Here is an 18,950-nt window from a genome sequence, read left to right as displayed (position 1 = left end):
CTTAAGATCAGAAAACCGTAAAACAGTAAGGTATGACAAATTGATATCAAAATAACAAAAAAAAAAAACAAAAAATTATCCAAAATTGTATTTAGAATGCCGTTAAACAATTCTTGAGATTAGAAAAAAATCGTAGAAAAAATTCAACACTAAGCAGAGAATAATAACAATAACAATTTGTGAAGAAAAAAAAATAACAATAACAAATAATAACAATAACAATAACTTGGAAAAGTGACAGAGAAATTGATTGTAAATTGAGCTTGTTGAAAGGCAAGTAAAAACGAAAAAGAATATAGTACCAAACTAGACTCAGAATGGTAAAAAAACATTTCTGTGAGTCAGTAAAGGTCGAAAAAAAAAATTATCTCAAGCTGCGCTCCGAATAGCGAAAACCCCTATGTAGGGTGAGAAAACTTGAAAAGAAAGGTTTACCAAATTGAGATTGGAATAGCAAAAAAAAACAGAGAGGACCAGAAAATAATAGCAATAATAGCAATAATAATAGCGCTGGCAAAATTTGAAGGATTATAACTTTTTAACCATTCCTGTGAATTTTGGTTCCTCTAGTAAGCTCGGCAGCGTGCCAAAAGGTTGCAAAGTAATTGCTCGCCGGGTTCGTCGTTTCCATGAAGTTTTTTAGTAAGAAACGTGAAGAGTGAAAGAAAAACCTTTGAAGACTAAGAAAGGCCATACAAGAATCATCCCAAATAAAGTTCAGAGCCTTAAGGTTGGATTAAGACTAGACTAAATAGTTAATAACTGATCATTAAAACATTCACCAGGCTTGTTATTCTCCTCAATATGTGGAAAGAGCAGAGTGAATTTTCATCGCTCAATTCTTGTCCAGCGTGAGCCTTGCGTGCAGTAATTGTTTGCACCACTCTTCTTTTTTCTTCCTTGTGTTGTGCTTCTACCACTCGCAAGAAAATTACACACTTGCTGCTCACATCGATAATCTTTTGAAGAGCAAACATGTGTGACGGGCGGTTGGTTTTTTTTTTATTTTCAATTTCGAGATGCAACGCAATCAACAACGCAATCTACTTTCCAACCTAGATGCTCCCCTCATTTGAAATACACTAACGTAAACCCGTAAACCCCGTAAACCCCGCGTAAAAAACGACTTTTTTGAGTTGAAAGTATGATAAAGAAAACCGTCCTAAAATGTTTTATTCTTAAACAGACGTACAATTACTTTTGGCCCAAAATGGAAAACGGGATTGAAATGAGGTCGATATCTTTAACCATTTTTGTGTAATGGAGCAACCCGTATAAAAAAAAAGATACACTGTAAAATCACTGCAGTGAACTCTGTTGTGCAGTTTCGTATCATTTCGTATGAGAAAGCTCGCACCACTTCATTATCCCTCCACGGAGGAAATATTTCAGATTCCACAGCGCTATTTTTTGCGAGCTTCTCAGAGCAAGTGCGTCGCTTTGCCCCAGTGTGAGAGCCTGACGTTTACCATAAATTTAAGAACAAACATAAAAAGCAAAAATAATATGTTCTCTTTCTTGCTCTTTTCAAATTCTCTATACTTTCAAATCAAAATTTCAAATCACGGGGTTATCTGCCTTTTTGAACCAGAAAAAACAGTAAAGTTTGGATTTTTTTTATTACATTGAACCAATAATTTCCTAATAGTACAGTTTTCCAACATCATCAAAAAACTACCCATAAGCTCAAAACAGTTGCCCTAGAAAGATTGCAGCTTCTAGCATCTGCTCATCTGGTTCGTCGCTTCCACGATATGTTTACGAGAAAATTCATTTATGTCTCTGAAAAAATGTTGATGGCTAGTAGGGTGAGGAATCGTTATATGTGAAAAATGAAACTTGATAGCACAAAGCCAGAACCAAGTTTTTTTGGTTCCATTTTAGGGCCCAAACCATACTAAACATACCGGAGGCCGATTGGTTTTGTCTCCGCTTGGCGCATTGCATTTCAAATTTGTATGAAAATTTGTATGGGAAAACCCACTTTTTTGCATTTTGCTCTCTAGAGAGCTCTGAAAGGCTTGAACCATACGTTTTAAAACTTCAAAAGGTAGAATTTTCTGATTCTTAACAACTTTGCCGAAGACACTAAGGAGCTAGGATGTCCATAAAAAATGCAATAGCTGTTTAAAGTTGAGTATGTCGAACTAAATGCTGAAAATCATGTTTCCTGCCAACACTACCAGTGTACCGCCGTCAATCAGATATCTATCATAATTAACCTCTGCAACATGTTGTAAATCCTACTTGCGCCCTAAATATTGACCCAAATTTGTTTGCCTAGTCTAGCGCAGTGTATAAATTCGATACGAAAGGTTACTTCTGACGGCAATCCTACTGGCGGCGGTACACTGGCAGTGTTGGCAAAAAAATGATTTTGAGCGTTTGATTCGACATACTCAACTTTTAACGGCTATAGCATTTTTTCAGGACATCCTAGCTCTTTATTAGCTTCAGCAAAGTTGTTAAGCATCTAAAATACTATACTTTTACGTAGTGTAGTGCATTATAATGCTGAGCTGAGCTACCCAGAAAGGGAAATGCAAAAAAGTGGGTTTTCCCATACATACAAATTTCCATACAAATTTTAAAAGCAATGCGCCAAGCGGAGACAAAACTAGTCGGCTTCCGGTAGGTTTAGGATTGTTTGGGGCCCCAAATGGAACCAAAAAAAAAAACCTGGTTCTGGAAAATTGATTACTTTTCCCCATCCTAGGTGCTAGGTGCATAAAATTCACTGGAATCGATAAAAAGCTATATTCTTTCATTTTTTTTTCAAGTGTGAGCTTTAGAGACACACTTGTGTTGACTAGTGGTATATTTAGTCTCCTTTATTTTTCACTATATTTAATCAAAATATGTAAACAATTAAATCAGATTCCTTTTCATTTTGCGTAACTGATTTGCTGTTTTTTTTTTAATAATTGAGAAATTTTTTTATTGACTAACTCCTAAACTAACCACCTTAACTCAGAAAACACATTTCTTACAATAGTATCTTACAGTTATGTTTCACGAAATACAGTCAGACAGTGGTACAGTGAAAAGTGAAACATTTTTATTAGTGTATGTTAAGCTGTTAAGTTTTAACCCTTTACGTCAACTGTTTTTTTTTTATATTTTTTTTTATTTATTTTCATTTTTTCAAAATTTTTCGCATAGGTTGACGCGTTTCGTCAGATCTCTTCCCTTCTTCTAAAACGTTACTCATATTACGGGACGTTCCCTTACGACATTTCAGCTTTAGATGAGTCAAATGTTAAATCACTAAAAATAATCAAGTCTAAAATTATATAAAATCGAATCTTATATAATCAAGTCCAACCTGTATTTATATCGTTTCTATTGCAAGCGGAAATTTTTGTCCAAATAATCCGGCTTTTGAGCACTAACAATTGTATAACAAAATAAATTGTTTAAATCTCTATGAAAATTCAGAAAAGTTAAACTCAAAAAGTTGTATTCTATAGTGAAGCAGTACTTTCTTCGGTTTTTTTTCACCCTGTTGAAATGTATCGTTTCTCGAGGTTCGGAATAAAAAGTTACCGGATTACTACTAAATATATATTTTTCATATGATTCAATTCAAGCGCGATTCAACGCAGCTTAGATTTTTTTTAAAACCATCCTCTCAGCAAATATAAATAAGATACTGATCAGAACAACAATTGTATGTTCTATAACTTGCTTGAAGTTATAAATTAAGTACGTAAATCGTGATATACTATGTCAAGACTACAGGTTTAAAAGGTTTAATCACAACCGCCGAACTCTCGTAGAATGCGGCGACCTCTTGTAAGCAGTTAACTACAGATTTCCTGGATGTATTGTTTTTCTGACTTTTCTTTCCCAATTGTGAACTGATTCACAGATTATTGCATAATAAATTACTGATTATATTTCGTAACAAGTTCATACACTATCTTTGATTCTACAGTATTCTCCTTAGGAGTTACTGATTTCCAAAAATCAATTTTTTTGTATAAAAATTAGCGATTCAAAATTTCATTTCCATTCACAAACCTTACCTATTAAAATTTTAACAGTATCCCAGGACTCCAAAAAAATAGCCCACCTAATTTAGCCTATACACTTTTTACCGCAGATCAATTTTCGGTTTTAATTTGACTTGAACTTTTCTCTTTATAGCGTTGTTTTTCTTGCCGATTAAACTCTTTCAAAATGAAATTAAGTTTACTGCCATATTCTCTGTTCATAAACATGGAATGTGCATATTTATTGAACTGTCAACCACAAAGTATCACCTAAAAACAATTACAAATGTTATAACAATACTGCTCATGCGTTCAAAAAAGCAATTTTCTTAACCGTCAGTTTCCGGAGCGTACTCAGCTCTAATCGCACATAAGTCTAACATGTAACTATTTCCGCATGGCTTCATTTAATGTTAAATTTGCTCAATCCCATAGTTTATTTATTTGTTTTGCTGTAGACTTAACTAATTAAAATGCATGCAATGTATTATAATACGAAAAGTATTATGATTTTTCATGACCTCATTAAGACTCTCGTTTCTACTCTGCACAAAAAGATGTCTTCTTCCGGAATAATAAAATTTTCAGGCCTCCGGTCACTGTTGTCGCCGGCGGCGTACGACGGTACCTGCGTTATCTTCTACCAACGGTAGAACGTCACTGCTACGTAGTACTTTTACTGGAAGTTAAAAGTGACACCGACAACGGCAATATAGAAGCATATATACCGGTAGTACCCTTTCCGTGGGAAACCTGCCGTCAACCGAGCTGGTCACAACCGCATGGTAATTAAATTTTTATACCCGCGATCCCGCAGACCGTATTAATGGGCACGCGGCCGGCCGGCCTCCGTTTGGTGCACTCTGTTCGTTGCGATCCGGCAGTAAGAGTGAGCACTAATGTCCTGCGACTGGCAGCCGGGGTCTGTGCCAAGTGTCGGCAGATTCTCTCGGACAGTCGGAACCGGCTCCATTTCGTCGTTTATTGGTCACAGTTTCGGAGGAAAATTACCTGGCCCTAATGACACACAATTACACAACTGGTGGCAGGAATAATTGATAACACCGGAGCGTGTCCATAAACTTTACCGGACTGTGAGAGTATATTAATATGACAGAGCCAGAAGCCTTTATTTAGGCGTTGTCAGCAGAAGTTCGATGGCATTTACCACTTTAAACTGTCGACAGCTCATTGGAAAGTTTGTCATTCGATGGCGAAAAGGGCACGAACCATGGGCTACCGCAGCCCCAATAAAATCATCGCACTCCAAGTTGATCAAAATAATTCCCGAGCATATTTCCATGTAAATAAATAATCAAATAAATGTAATAAAATAATAAATATGAAACCCAATTAAATTCATTCCCATCACGCGGCGCCCGCTTGTTTGTTTCTTCCCTGCAACTGCTCTCTTATGGTGGGTTTGCTCGTTATAAAAATAACAGCACAGGGACAGTTTCGGATGCAAGGATACACCCAGCATCATCGCCGATGATGAACGGGCTCGGCTCGGTGACCACAAAAACCTGCGAAAACCGATGCCAATCAGGGTCCTCCTCCTTCCCATCCCGCGTCACAACGCGCTTCGGAATAAGTAAAAAATTGTCACCCAGAATGAAAGCGCTTGTATATTTTTTTTGCTTTATCAAAAAAATACCAATCGGACAAAAAAAAATATCCTATACACACACGCGTGGATACGGCATTTGGCCCCAATCGGGTCGGCCTTCCGGTCGAGTGTTCGTCGCATCTGCGGTTTTGCGACCCAAACACATGCTTCGCACGATTAAATTTATCCTCCCGCCTCCGTTCTACTGCTCTTTGAGTGAGGATACCTTGTCACCAGATTCCGGCCTGAGACTCGGATTTGGCATATTTTCACACCCACCCGCGTCGGCCAAACCGAACCAAACGACAGAAAGTGTGAAAGTGTGCAGATATGATACTTTTCATTTTGTCGCCAATTTCGATTTGCATGCGTTTCCATTTTCTTCTTCTGTAGCGACTTTTACTAAATAATTGTCAGCTTTGCATGGTATATTGCTCGGTTGTTGTTGTATTTTATCATTGATCATCGCAAACTAGTTGACAGCTAAACTAATGGTTTTTTTTTCTGCTTGTTTTCGATGACAGGGACTGCAGGAACTGATAGCGCACTGACGCAGTACGCTGCACTGCCACAGTTTGGCTCGGCAGCGGCAGCAGCATTCACCACAACGCCTTTAGCAAATCCTTCGTTGGCGCAAGCAGTGGCAGCGGCCGCTGGCAAGCAGATTGAAGGTGAGTGTTGGCCATTAACCGCTTAATGCGCACCGCAACGAGAGTCCTAAATTCTCTTTTATCTCTTAACTTGCAGGTCCCGAGGGTTGCAATCTGTTTATCTACCACCTGCCGCAGGAGTTCACCGATACCGATCTGGCCTCGACGTTCCTACCGTTCGGCAATGTTGTCTCCGCCAAGGTTTTCATCGACAAGCAAACCAACCTGTCCAAGTGCTTCGGCTTTGTGTCGTTCGATAACATTGCGTCGGCGCAGGCCGCCATCCAGGCAATGCACGGTTTCCAGATCGGCACCAAGCGACTGAAAGTGCAGTTGAAACGCTCCAAAGATGCCTCCAAGCCGTACTAGGGCACCCACCAGGTGGTGTGCCCGGGCGGGAAGAATCGGGAAAAGGAGCAGCTACTCGTTTATCGTCGTTCTGTTCGTCGTCGCTTGTCGTTTCTACTACTAGAGAGCAATGAGTCCAAAATGTTTTTTTCTTCTTTGCTTACTTAAGACACACAACCACAACAACAAGAACCTCTAACTAACTGTTGCTCGCAACGGTGTTGCCGAGCGGACACAAAGACTCGCAAGCGTGCATATGAAAGTAGATCAACTGTGGTAAAACCTCTGTTTCCTGTTTCCGGATCGTTGGAGAGCGTCGTTTTTCGGTTTTTATTCTACCTTTGATTATATAACAATTTTTTTCGTTACTTGTTCGATGATAGGTTCGTTGCGAAGACAAGAATTCCAAAACAAAACAAAAAAAAACTTATGATACAAAAAACGGTACACACAAACTAGCACAATCAAAACAGAACTAACAAAGCAAAGAGATAGTTGCGCATCAAACGCTGTTAGACTAATGTTTATCATTATCATTATTCGGAATTTGTTGAGTAGTTTTGTTTAACATAATCTTACTTTTTTTTTATATTGCTATTACTTTATTACGATTATTGCTATTATTATTATTAGTTTTATTATTCTTTTCATCGTAGAGGAAAAGTAGTATGTTTAGAGCCTGTCGGCTGGGACAGTCAGCTTCTCCCTGGAAGTTTTATCTAATTTTAGTGTCCCACACCAAGGTTAGTTAGTTTGAACCGCAAATGACCTGGGGAGCAGCTGACAGCCGTTGATCCCCGGGAAAACCAAAGGCTAGTAGTCAGTTTTCATTTTGTTTATTGCTGTTGTTTTTATACCAACGCCCAAGTGAAACTAGGATTTGTTTTATAACCCTACGCCCTTTTTGTTTATTATTACCACTATAATACGTTTACCATAGAGCTTGAATTGAAGTGAGCTTTATATTTTTTCTTCTATGATTTCAATCAACAAACAAACAAAACAATATCGCCAATTATTTGAATTTGAATTTTTTACTTTGTTTTTTCTTTTTCTAATTACCAGTTTTACATCTGTAAGAGTAAACACGATAATAATTTATTTTCATACCGACTCACTGATTATCAAACAATTAGTTAATTTGTAGTTACACGCATAAGTCTGTATGGGTTTAGTGAATGGTATGCAAACAAACCAACAAATCGGAATAAAAAAAAAAACAGTTGATGATAGAGAGAGAGGAAATATACGTCCGCTAGTGTCAATCAGTTTCATAACGTGATCTTTGTTAGGCGCGTAAAATATACACCAGCACACGACACGAGCCACACGCACCGAGAAAAGCGGAAATAAACTTTGTTAATAGGAAGTTATGTATACATGTTACTATTTATGTATAATCAGATTAAATGTCACTCATTCATTATTCATTTCTGGCATCAACACGTCATTATTAATTCTATTAAAATTTCAAATTACCATCAATTTAGTGCACGGGCCGGTGCTCGCTGTGCCACTTTGATGTGCGGTCAGCGATGTGTCAAATGTGGAAAATGGAGATCCATCCATGCTGCTCACGTTTTCGATTCTCAGGTTTCAGCAAGGCCTGGCGGCGTAAAGCGGGCCGCAACAATGGTGGGGGTGATCCTGTGATCAGTAGGATGTGCTCACTAGTTTCAGAAGTGCATTTTACTCAAGCTGTCATCCCCCTTGTTCGTCACCCGAAGGGGCGGGTGGTGTGTAGAAGTAATAATTATTATAATCACCAAATATGGCTTAATTAGTGGAAGTAACAAAACGTTTTGTTCGTCTCTGCGTTTCATGAAGCGCTTTGTTTAGCATCCACAATCAGTGGTTTCCATTTCAATAGTGGTTTCCAATGTTGACGACTTTTCATAGCGCGTCTCCATCACATCAACATAAATGGAGGCGCATTGTATGTTATCGCCGTGAGCTCCCGAATGAAAGCAATTGCACGATAGCTAATCAGGCATTATTTAGTAGTGAAATTTATTGATGACCATCTAAATTACACAAACCGCTAATTGAAGTGTCCTTTTTAAAACATGCCTATGTTTTACTGTTAAGCGACCCAAAACAGTGGTACAAATTACAATGAATTATTTATTCCAGCTAAAGCATACTCCATATACAGCGAGTACACTGTTCTTTGGCCACCACAACCAGTGATAGCGGAAAAAGAAAAACGACACTGGGAACAACACTTTACCCATTGATAAATTATTCACTGCTAATTTTATCAAACTGTTCGGAGGAAATTGCCAACCATAACGTGTAAACCCCGTTAAGGCACCAGTAGCGAACGCCCGCGTTGGAAGGCGAAGAAAGAATTCACCAACCGAGATAAGGCAAAGGATTTATTGAACCGACGTTTTCTTTTGTTCTGCTTCTGGTGGAAATTTTACGTTCTACTACTGAAACGAAGGAGAAATATACTCTTAGCGTTCTTTAATCCCAGCTTACGAAGAAAACTTTTTTCTCATCGCATGCTCCTCGGTTGGAAAGTATGTCGTTGATTGAAGTGAATTTGAGCAAACAAAAAATCTATCGTAATTGTTTTAACCCTAATAAATGAGCAAATTTGGAAGCGATATATGCAGGAAACGATATATTTGTTCGTCGATGATAAAGATCCGTTTTATCTGCAGCTTAGGTAACAATTCCAATTTCAATAAAACTTGAGCAAGTAAATTTGGCACCCCTAGCTTGTACTTATCCTGCTGATCACAGTCACATTCACTTCAGGCTTGCAAAACTGAACGAATCGGATACCGGAAAATTGGACGCTGAGCAAATATTTTTAGTTTTAAGGAAACTTAATTCTAGACAGCACATGAAGTAAAGAAAATCAATCCTGAATCAATCTTTCAAAGCGCAACCCGTTGGTGATCAGTAACATAATGTAGTACATAGTATACACCCACACACACGCAGACACACATACAGTTGAAAAAAAAAACAAATGTGAGTATGAATAAAACCTCTGTGCTTGTGTGTGTGCGCGCAGATATGCGAGTGGATTGAATGAATGGTCGAACTCGAGAATGATTCTAATTAGTGATAAGTCGTCAGTCGATAATGAATGTACATTCGGAACCTGCCCCAGCAGAGAGCAGGATGAGTAAATTTCTAGTGAAATCCCACATCAGAGTCGGTGATAAAACAAATTAAAGCAGACGAGCGGAAGTTAGTTTTATATGCGCGCATCTTTTCTGGTCTCTCCCGGGCGTAATGATTGTAGGTGGTAAAAAATAAAGAAAAAAAAAACAATCGAATGTGGTCAGGGTGAACTTTTTTTCTTCGTGAACATTAAACTAAAAACAAACCATTATAGGCTGCGGGAAAGCCAGTACCAGCAGCAATCGCTAAATGTGCCAGTTAAAAGAAACCAAAAAAATCACGGAAAAATCTAAACTGAGAAAATAATAAGTAAAAGTGGGGGAAAGAAAAACTTAGCTGTAGGTAAATTGAAAAAGAACAAAAAAAAAAAATAGTGGGAATACAATCGATCCTGGAAACTGAGTGTTTTGTTTAGTTAAGTCAAAGTCGAAATCCAAATCAGTGAAAACATGTGAATAGAAAGGTTAAGAAAAAATAAAAGAAATGTCTATAAGATGGTAAAAAAATGAAGAAAAACACAAGAAAAAAACTTAACTATATATTATATACACTAGGTACTTATATATTGATATATATTATATACAAAGAAGAAAGTGGAGGCAAAAATGCACGTGTTCTTTGAGTTTTAGAAGCCGCAGGAGAAGAAAGAAGAGTAAATCGTTGTCAGCACCTGTTTTCATGTTCCCCTTTTTGTATGTCCAAATGGGAGAAAAAAAGGTGTTTTTAGTGAGCGGAAGCAAGACAGTTCCGTGTTCAAGATTTTTTTCTGTTTTTATCTCCCCGTGTCTATTCGTTGTATCAGGAAAAAAACGGTGGGTTAGCGACGGAGGAGAAACCGTGCGAACCGTAGTTTCGATTTGGGCCCGTCAAATTACGGATCGGTCATCCGTTTTCTGTTCCCTTCGGAAGGAGCGATTGTTCGTGTCGATTCTGTTCTGTTTTACTTTACAATTTGATACAATAAATTTTCAAATCATACAAATGTAACAATGGTCCGCGTTGCCTAATAGTCATCCGAAAGACTCCGTCCGAGCGAAATATCACTTGACGCGTCGCCGTCGTGACAGAGAAAACAGTTTCACACAAAAAGTCCGCAGTTTCAAATATAATTATGTAAATATCACACCGGGCAAAGTTAGACCTAAGTCGTAAGATCACTTTTCCACTTTGTCTGCAGAGCGTAAAACGTATATTCCCTAGTTAAAAACAGACCGGTCGTCGACATGAAGCAGAAGTTGCTCCTTTCCGTTCCGGTTGTAAGTATTTTGGAATGTTTACATAGGCATGCAGTACAGCACCGTTGTGTTGGGGTACTTTGCGTTTGCGCTTTGCACATCTTCGAACATTTACAACTGTTTTTGATCAATCTAAAACACAATAATTATGTTTTTCAGAAATACACCGAATGAATTATTACAAATTCATCTCCTGTTGCCAGTGGTCCAAAATACCCCAGAACAACGGTACTGTTGTTGCTGTAAGAAGATTAAGACCCGACAGTACGATGATCGTTAAAAGTCCGGCCGCCCTCACTGTGTAACTTTAAGCGCAAAAGTCGACCGGGAGAGCAGAATGCAAACGGAAAAAGCAATTAGATAATTTAATAAAACTTTCGAGACAAATTATGTGGAGGTTAGTTCTTTTTTGCTTTAATAACACTCAAGCGGTATTTGTGTATGTGTAGTGGCTGCATGGACTTGGGGAAAGTTTTCGGCAGACTTAAAACATGCACATTTGCTTAGAGAGAATTTCCGCTAAGAAACTAGGTTATAAGGAGCCAACTGCTGCCGCCAGACTGATGGTGGTGTGTACCACACTAATCTACTAATTTAGCAATTATGCAAATTGAAGACTTCTTGCAAGTAGCGCTTTCAACGATGTTAATCGCAGAATAATTGATGGGTTTGCATCCATCCATCTTTGCTGTCAACGGATAGCAGGTAATTTCTCGTGCAACCGTGATTATATAAAGACACTCACAGGGATTGATTTTAAGCCCGACTGACTCATCTATCAGAATATGACACCAAATGTGGTGTTCAATTATTCAACAGAGTCAGATGTCTATTTATGCCATGTGGAAATGGACTTAAATGTTAACTAATACTTGTTAAGTTGATTGGTACTTTCCATCTTCTCAGAACCATATTTGGACATAACAAAGTGTATTGCATTTCCCCTGCCAGCTTATTGTCGTCGAAGCCGTCGCCGACAGAAGGGAAAGTCAAATGGAGAGAAATGAAGAAAAAAACGCTAACCACAGAATGTCCCAGCAAAAACCCACCCGCCATTTGGCAGTGACAAACTGTGTGTTTTACGAGCAGGACATTCCGCAAGACAAGACCAAGCGCAAGGCGGTGGTCTGCTGCGTTTTGCTCCTTCGGCTGGCGAAACAACCACCAGCGGCAAGGAGCTGTGCAAGCAAGTGCAATTTGCGACTAATGAATTGATCCCTTCCTTTCCAGCATTCCCGTCCTCCTAGGGGGTTGTTTTTACCATCGCAATGTAAATTAATTGCCCAATGAAGCACAGTGCAGCTGTTTCAGTGGTACGGTTCTGCTTTTTCTGCGTCTCCAAACTCGCCAATTTATGCATTTCTCAACGGATCCGGAGGCAGAGGCGCGCGGTTTTGCCCGGTCCAATCCGCTTTTCCATTCAATTTCCATTCCACGGGATTACACGCAGCTTCGTTCCGTTCGTCGTCCCAAAAACACACACACACACACACTCACTCACACACCGGATCATTGTCCCCTGCGGTTTAACGGTCTATCTGGTCCATTAGTCCACTCCTAAATCACGGCATTTCGTGTCGCTTCGGGGCAAATAAATCTCCCATCAAACTTTCAGATCGGATTCCCCGGCTCTCCGAAATGCTTCCAATTTCCGCCGGTGTACTGTTTTCCGGATGCGCTCCAGAAGGTTTGCAGCTATTTCGGGACGCTCTGTGTAGTACCCGCGCTATGTAGGTAGGTACCTACGTGCAAACGTGAAGATTATTTATGCTTTGTTAATTTTCACCCTCATTGAACCGGACCGGAACGGAGCACCCTGAACCAGGTGGAAGAACAAACGCACACGCTGCAGGTTAATCAAACTCTGGTTGATGGTTCTAAACTGATTGAACAGTGGGTGCGTCGTGGTTGAAATTGTAGCTTTCGTCGGGGTGAACACATTCTTTCGGTCGGTATGCAAAGTTTTTTTCAATTACTTGATGCAAATATGTTTCAAACTATGATTTTCATAGTTAATATTTTATTATTTCTTCAAGCTCACGTTAGTATATTTAGTGTAATTTGAGTAAACATATTCATTTTTTGTTTGAAAATTTCTTAAAATTCAAAGATTTTACGAAAAAGTTCTGGAAAAAAGTTGTTTGCCTTTCTCCTAGAAAGGTATAGCAATCACTGGAAAACCCAAAGGTATAAAAGTGCTCCAAAGGGTCGAATCTCGTATATCAATCGACTTAGTTTGACGAGCTGAGCATTTTCTGTATGTGTGTGTGTGCGTATGTGTGTGTGTATGTGTGTGTGTGTAACGCTCTCCCAATCTCACTCGATTTTCTCAGAGATGGCTGGACCGATCTTCATGAAATTAATTGCAAATGAATAGTCTAGTTGCCCCATAAGACCCTATTGAATTTCATTGCAATCGGATTTTTAGTTTAGAGGCTATGTTTAAAAATGTGAAAATCACGAAACATCATTATCTCAGAAACTACTCAACCGATTCCAACAAAATCGGTTTTAAATGAACGAGCTTCTTAAAAAACCCTTAACTTTTGAGATTCATGAAGATTGAACGTGTGGTTCAGAAGTTATTTAAAGAAACGTGTTCTGAAGAGTGTTTAATCTCACTCATGTTTCTCAGAGATGGCTGAACCGATTTCCACAAAATTAGTGTCATTTGGAAGGTCTAATTACCCCATAAGACCCTATTGATTTTTTTTTTGCAATCGGACTATTACTTTGCCTGTTATGTTTAAAAATGTGAAATCCAGCTTTGAAAAGAAACATATTCCGAAGACTACTTAAACTCACTCACTTTTTTCAAAGATGGCTGAGCCGATTTCCACGAAATTAGTGTCAAATGAAAGGTCTAGCTGCCTCATAACACCACTATTGAATTTAAATGTAATCGGTCAGTTACTTTGTCTGTAATGTATCAAAATATGAAAATCACGAAACTTCATTAGCTCAGAAAGTACACAATCGATTTGAACAATATTGGTATCAAATGAACGGGCTAGTTAAAGGTTAACTGATGAATTTTATAGTGATTAAACACGTGGTTCAAAAATTGTGAAAAGAAACATGTTCTGGTGACTTTTCAAATTCGCTCGTTTTCCCAAAAATGGCTGGACTAAATTCAACAATCTTAGTGTCAAATGAAAAGTTTGGCTTTCCTAGAGGTTCCCATTTTATTTGACTATAATCGTATTTTTATCCCAACCGTTATGTATTAAATTATAAAAACAACGAAAGTCTATTACCTCAAAGATCACACGACTTATTTGAACATATCTAGTGTCATTTGAACGGGTTGTCTCTCAAACTCACGCGTAACAAATTTTATAGAAATTTGATATGTGGTTCAAAAGTTATGAAAAGAAACGAAATTCAAAGACTATTTAAAACTGTAACTGCTTTGATCAAAACATATGGCCTCAACAAAATTTAAATTTGGGTTTGTGCTATTCGTACGTTCCCGGTAATGCTCGTGATTGAAGTGTACGAAATTCAAAGTCATTTCTTTTATTGCGCTATTTCTTCAGCACGAATATTTTACTCCTAATAAATATTTTTTTTAACTTTTTGCCTTTCTCCTAGAAAGGTATAGCAATCACTTGCAAAACCGAAGATATGAAAGGGCTCCAAAGGGACGAATGGAATATATCACTCCACTCAGTTCGACGAGCTGAGCATTTTCTGTATGTATGTGTGTGTATGTGTGTGTGTATGTGCAGATTTTTATTTTCACTCACTTTTCTCAGAGACAGGTCCTCCTCGAGCATTGTCCACGTCTTATGCCAATAGGGAACAACCGGTCTTATGAGCGTTTTGTACAGGTTACACTTCGTACTGGGGCTTAGTATGCTCGACCGCAATTGCTTGTTGAGCCCAGGGCTCTACATTTTCGAAACAAAACAATAAAACTAAATATTTTACGCTGTCATTTCGATTCGAATAGTTTCATTTTCACTTGATTCCTTTCGGCTAGTGTCATCGAATCAATTTTTCCCGTCTGTTGTTCATCGGATCATTTCAAATGAAACTGGTGACTATGTCAATCGACGGAGAGAGTAACGGAGAGAGAGAGACTCTTTCATTTCCTTCAGTGTCTCAATTAAAACTAGCACCGCATCGCGTCGTTTGATGATAGTTTTGTAATACCGTGAGCCGCAGTTAAAACGGCAATCACATCCAATAAATGCATCACGCAAGTTCCGATCAATATTTTGGAAATTTTTATCGCTGTTGATCACTGCCGCTTCGTAACCACTTTGGATTAGGAATGGGCGAACTGCTCACGAGCCTTCATATGAACCGGTTCTTAGTAAAGAGTAAAAGAAAGAACGGCTCACGAATAAGAACCATGGTTCTTTGAGCACACCAGAACTGATGGTTCGCGCGAACCCGAAGTTTACCGGGAAAACACGAACTATCAGGGCTCGTGAATCATCGTGAGCCATGAGCCGTTCAAATGAGTCGGTTCGGAACTGTAAGTGAGAGGTTCAGAACCGCTCTTGCAATGAGCCGTTTCGCCCACCCCTACTTTGGATTGTGAAACTGGTGCTCGTGTCCTCCATTTCATATCGTCACGATTTTCTTTTCTCCCTTTTCCTTATACATGCGTGAAGTACTGTATGGAAGCACCATGTTTCCGACAGCGCTCATTGTCATTTTCAATTGAGAATAGTCATGTGAGACCGACGGTGATAATCTCCGCTTTTAATTGAAAAGCATTTGTATCATTTTCAAGCCCTTCAGTTGTCAAAATCATAACAAGAGGATTCACCGTATGATAAAAATTTGGAACGTCGTAGACTATCCTTCCACGAAGCCGGCCTGACAACTTCCCACAAATTTATTGGCTAGTGTTGAGAGTCTGCGGAAATAGATTTGGGAAAGCACTTTGTAGGCGTCATTCAGGACGGTAATCGCACGGTAATTTTCACAGTCCAATTTGCCGCCTTTCATATAGATTGGGCAAATAACCCCATCCTTCCATTCCTGCGGTAGCTGTTCTGTATACCAATTTCTCGCAATGAGCTGGTTCAAACAGGTGGTAGATAACCCTATCATTCCACTGCTGCCCTTCGCCTATAAATGCTTCTGACCAAATTAATAACCTTATTTTGTTGGATGATGGGACGAACGCACGGGCCTATATTAGTCGCATAGTGGGTTGTGGCAGTAGCAGCAGCAGGTTGCGCTGGTGTTTGCTGGCTTTCCGAATTTGCTTTCGGCTTAACCAAAATCATAGATACTCCCACACATTTCTCAGCAGTAGCACGAAGCAGCAAACGTTTCGATTTGTTTCGGCCTGCTTTCCGCTTCGGCAACAACGCAAGCAAGCATTCGGTACTGGATTTTGGAAATCAAAATTTGACATGGCCGTCTAATTTTCTAATTGTGAAAACAGCGTTTTCAGTGTGGGTGTTTGTCAAAATGCCCTCACTGTCGTGGCATCGCAAATTAAACACTTATATTAAGTGACACCTGTGTCGATCATCAGAAAAAAATCGATGTCGACAATTTCATGAACTAATACCTTTACCATTCGTCATTAGTCGAAAAAGTGAAACTTTGACCGATTTGAGGCATTACTCCCCGAGTCCGATTAGGCTGAAATTTTGTATGAGGACATTTTTTGAGAAGATGAAATTTTTGGCGTTAAAGCGCCAAACGAAATTCGAAGGTCAAATTTTTCTAAGCTCGAGAGTTTGTAAGTGCCAAAAAGTCAATTTAAAAAAATGTCCTTGAAATAACACTAGATCTCGATATTTCATGTATTTCTGGAAACATTTGTCATACACAAAATGTCGCTATCGATAATTTCATTAACCTATGCATTTTTTCATCGGTCGAATAGATAATACGATAATGCAATAATACAAAGTTTGATTGAGCTGATATTTCGAATGAGAACTTTTTTCGAGAAGATGAAACTTTCGAGCCCTACCGCTAAGCGATATTCGAAAAATCGATCGTCATTGGCACCCTAGAGGCAGTGTTGCTAAGAGAGTGAGAAGCAGCTGTGTCCTATTCATTCCCATGTGAATATGAGAAGTATGTCCCCTTACTCTCACTCTTCTGCCGGCCGCTACGAACAGTTCACATAGGAAAGAAATATTTCGCGAGTGGCTGATGCCTGCGCCGTGCGCGAGTGTACACATCTATACTCGTTCTCGCTTGTGCACATCGGATTCTTGAACGCTAGCACTCGCGAGTGCGAGTGCGAGTGCGTGTGGCTGGATGATAGAGTAGACACGATGATTCATATCCCAGGTACAAACAAAACGAGCTTCGTGATTCGTTTTAAAACTGTTTTTCTTTTTAAATTAGCCGGCTGTTGTGTTATTACACGATGCGAATTATTTTCAAAAAATAAACTGCGTAGAAAATATTGCAAATCTAGTTTACATTATCGAGCGATATTTCATCTGTCTTTTGAAAATATAATTTTTATGTTTTGGCTACCGTTGCAATGTCATATATTCTGTTTCGGGTGAGAACCAAGAGCAATTTTATTATAAACTTAGTTATTACCTCCAGTAGATGTGAATATGAATAATCGACCAATTGCTCATCGCAAAAAAGAGAAAATGTTTTTAGTTTCCCTTCTGGTCATGCTTGCCAACTACGGGAAAGAAGTGTCTTCGAATGTGTAGCATGTGGGTGCGCAAAAAGAAAAAGAGCTACACTATGGTTAACTGATGAAGTACCACTATTAAATCAAAACTTCTTGCGCATAAACAGTTAATTTTCATCGGGTATCTCTATAGATTATAAAGCACCATTTTGTATAGGAGTTTTGGATAATGAACTTTCTCCGTCATTCGACGGTTTTTCTTTGATTAATTATATAATTGTATCCGTATTGTTAATAGGAAAGAAAGTAAACTTGAACTTGGAGTTTAAATAAAATATTTTTTTCAATTCGCGTTTTTGAAAACTTAGGTCAATTTTCATTTTATTATTGTTTGAAGTGAGCCTTGCTATTATGTTATCAAGTTCGGCGAAAAAATTATATAAAAATATTTGTTTGTTTGTCGACTGTAGCGGTTCATTTTGTAGATTTATCGGCTCAATCAGTCCGCGTATAGAAGCAAAAACGATACTTTGTTTCGGTGTTTTAGCTTCTATATACAGACTGATTAAGTCATTAAATCTACAAAGTTGAATAAAAATTAAATAAATAGCTTGACTTGCAAATTTCAGCATGAACAAAAAAAAATCTCAAGCAAATATTCGCTGAGCTTTATCACTAGCACATTAGCAAATACAACGGCAAATATTTTTTAACAAAAAATTCCAGCAAATATTTTGATATTTCACGGGCAAAATAATATTAATCATCATTTCAAGCATATTTACTTCGTGTAATACCCGCTAAACATTTGATGCATTTTATATAAAAAAGCAGTCCCGATGCTGTAGCGCTGTTATAGTCTCCTTCAATTCAGTATTGTGTTATTTTTTGACTGATGAGCAGTTTGGAGTTGTCATTAAAAAATAAGGAAAGGTATCAAAACAATCGTTTTAATTATTTGCTTGGAATAAATTATGAAATGTCTAGCTCGTAGCAAACCGAAAGCAAAACACGATCGCCTTACTCGTTCACGTAGCACCTAGCGCCTCGTGTGCATAAAATCCAACTCGCACTCTCGTCAATACAACGTCTTTGTTTTACCGTGGCATGATGGTGAGCACTCGCGAATAAAGTACCACCTGCGAGTACGAGTATGCGAGTGCAAACGATGGCTGATTGGCTACCACACGTTCTCGAAGCAACGCTGCCGTGCGGGCGAAGATGTATGGTAGGAATCGGTATGAGAATACTTATGCGTGTGCGATAGTACAAAGGAATACTCGCGTGTGAATAGTACAGGTTAAAAGAGTGCGAGCTTCGCAACACTGCCTAGAGGCACCATAAAAAATACCGAAGCATTCGGTAAAGAAAATTCGTAGTCCTACGTCAAAA

The 18,950-nt window shown here is 38.7% G+C and overlaps 1 protein-coding gene across 7 annotated transcripts in view; it reads left to right on the top strand.

Annotated features, from left to right (window-relative positions):
- The window catches only part of LOC129732407 (CUGBP Elav-like family member 2), a 575,258-nt gene extending 565,468 nt beyond the window's left edge, over positions 1 to 9,790 (top strand). For all 7 annotated transcript variants that reach the window (XM_055693269.1, XM_055693267.1, XM_055693266.1 and 4 more), the window contains 2 exons: positions 6,129 to 6,275; positions 6,352 to 9,790. In XM_055693269.1, the coding sequence (XP_055549244.1) occupies positions 6,129 to 6,275; positions 6,352 to 6,623 (419 nt within the window). In that variant the 3' untranslated portion in view covers positions 6,624 to 9,790. The remainder of the gene's footprint in view (positions 1 to 6,128; positions 6,276 to 6,351) is intronic.
- Positions 9,791 to 18,950: the final 9,160 nt, after the last annotated feature.

The sequence above is a fragment of the Wyeomyia smithii genome, chromosome 3, assembly GCF_029784165.1.
Source record: "Wyeomyia smithii strain HCP4-BCI-WySm-NY-G18 chromosome 3, ASM2978416v1, whole genome shotgun sequence".
In the NCBI taxonomy this organism is placed as follows: domain Eukaryota; kingdom Metazoa; phylum Arthropoda; class Insecta; order Diptera; family Culicidae; genus Wyeomyia; species Wyeomyia smithii.
The sequence above is the reverse complement of the archived record's forward strand: the minus strand, read 5'-3'. Positions and strand labels throughout refer to the sequence as shown.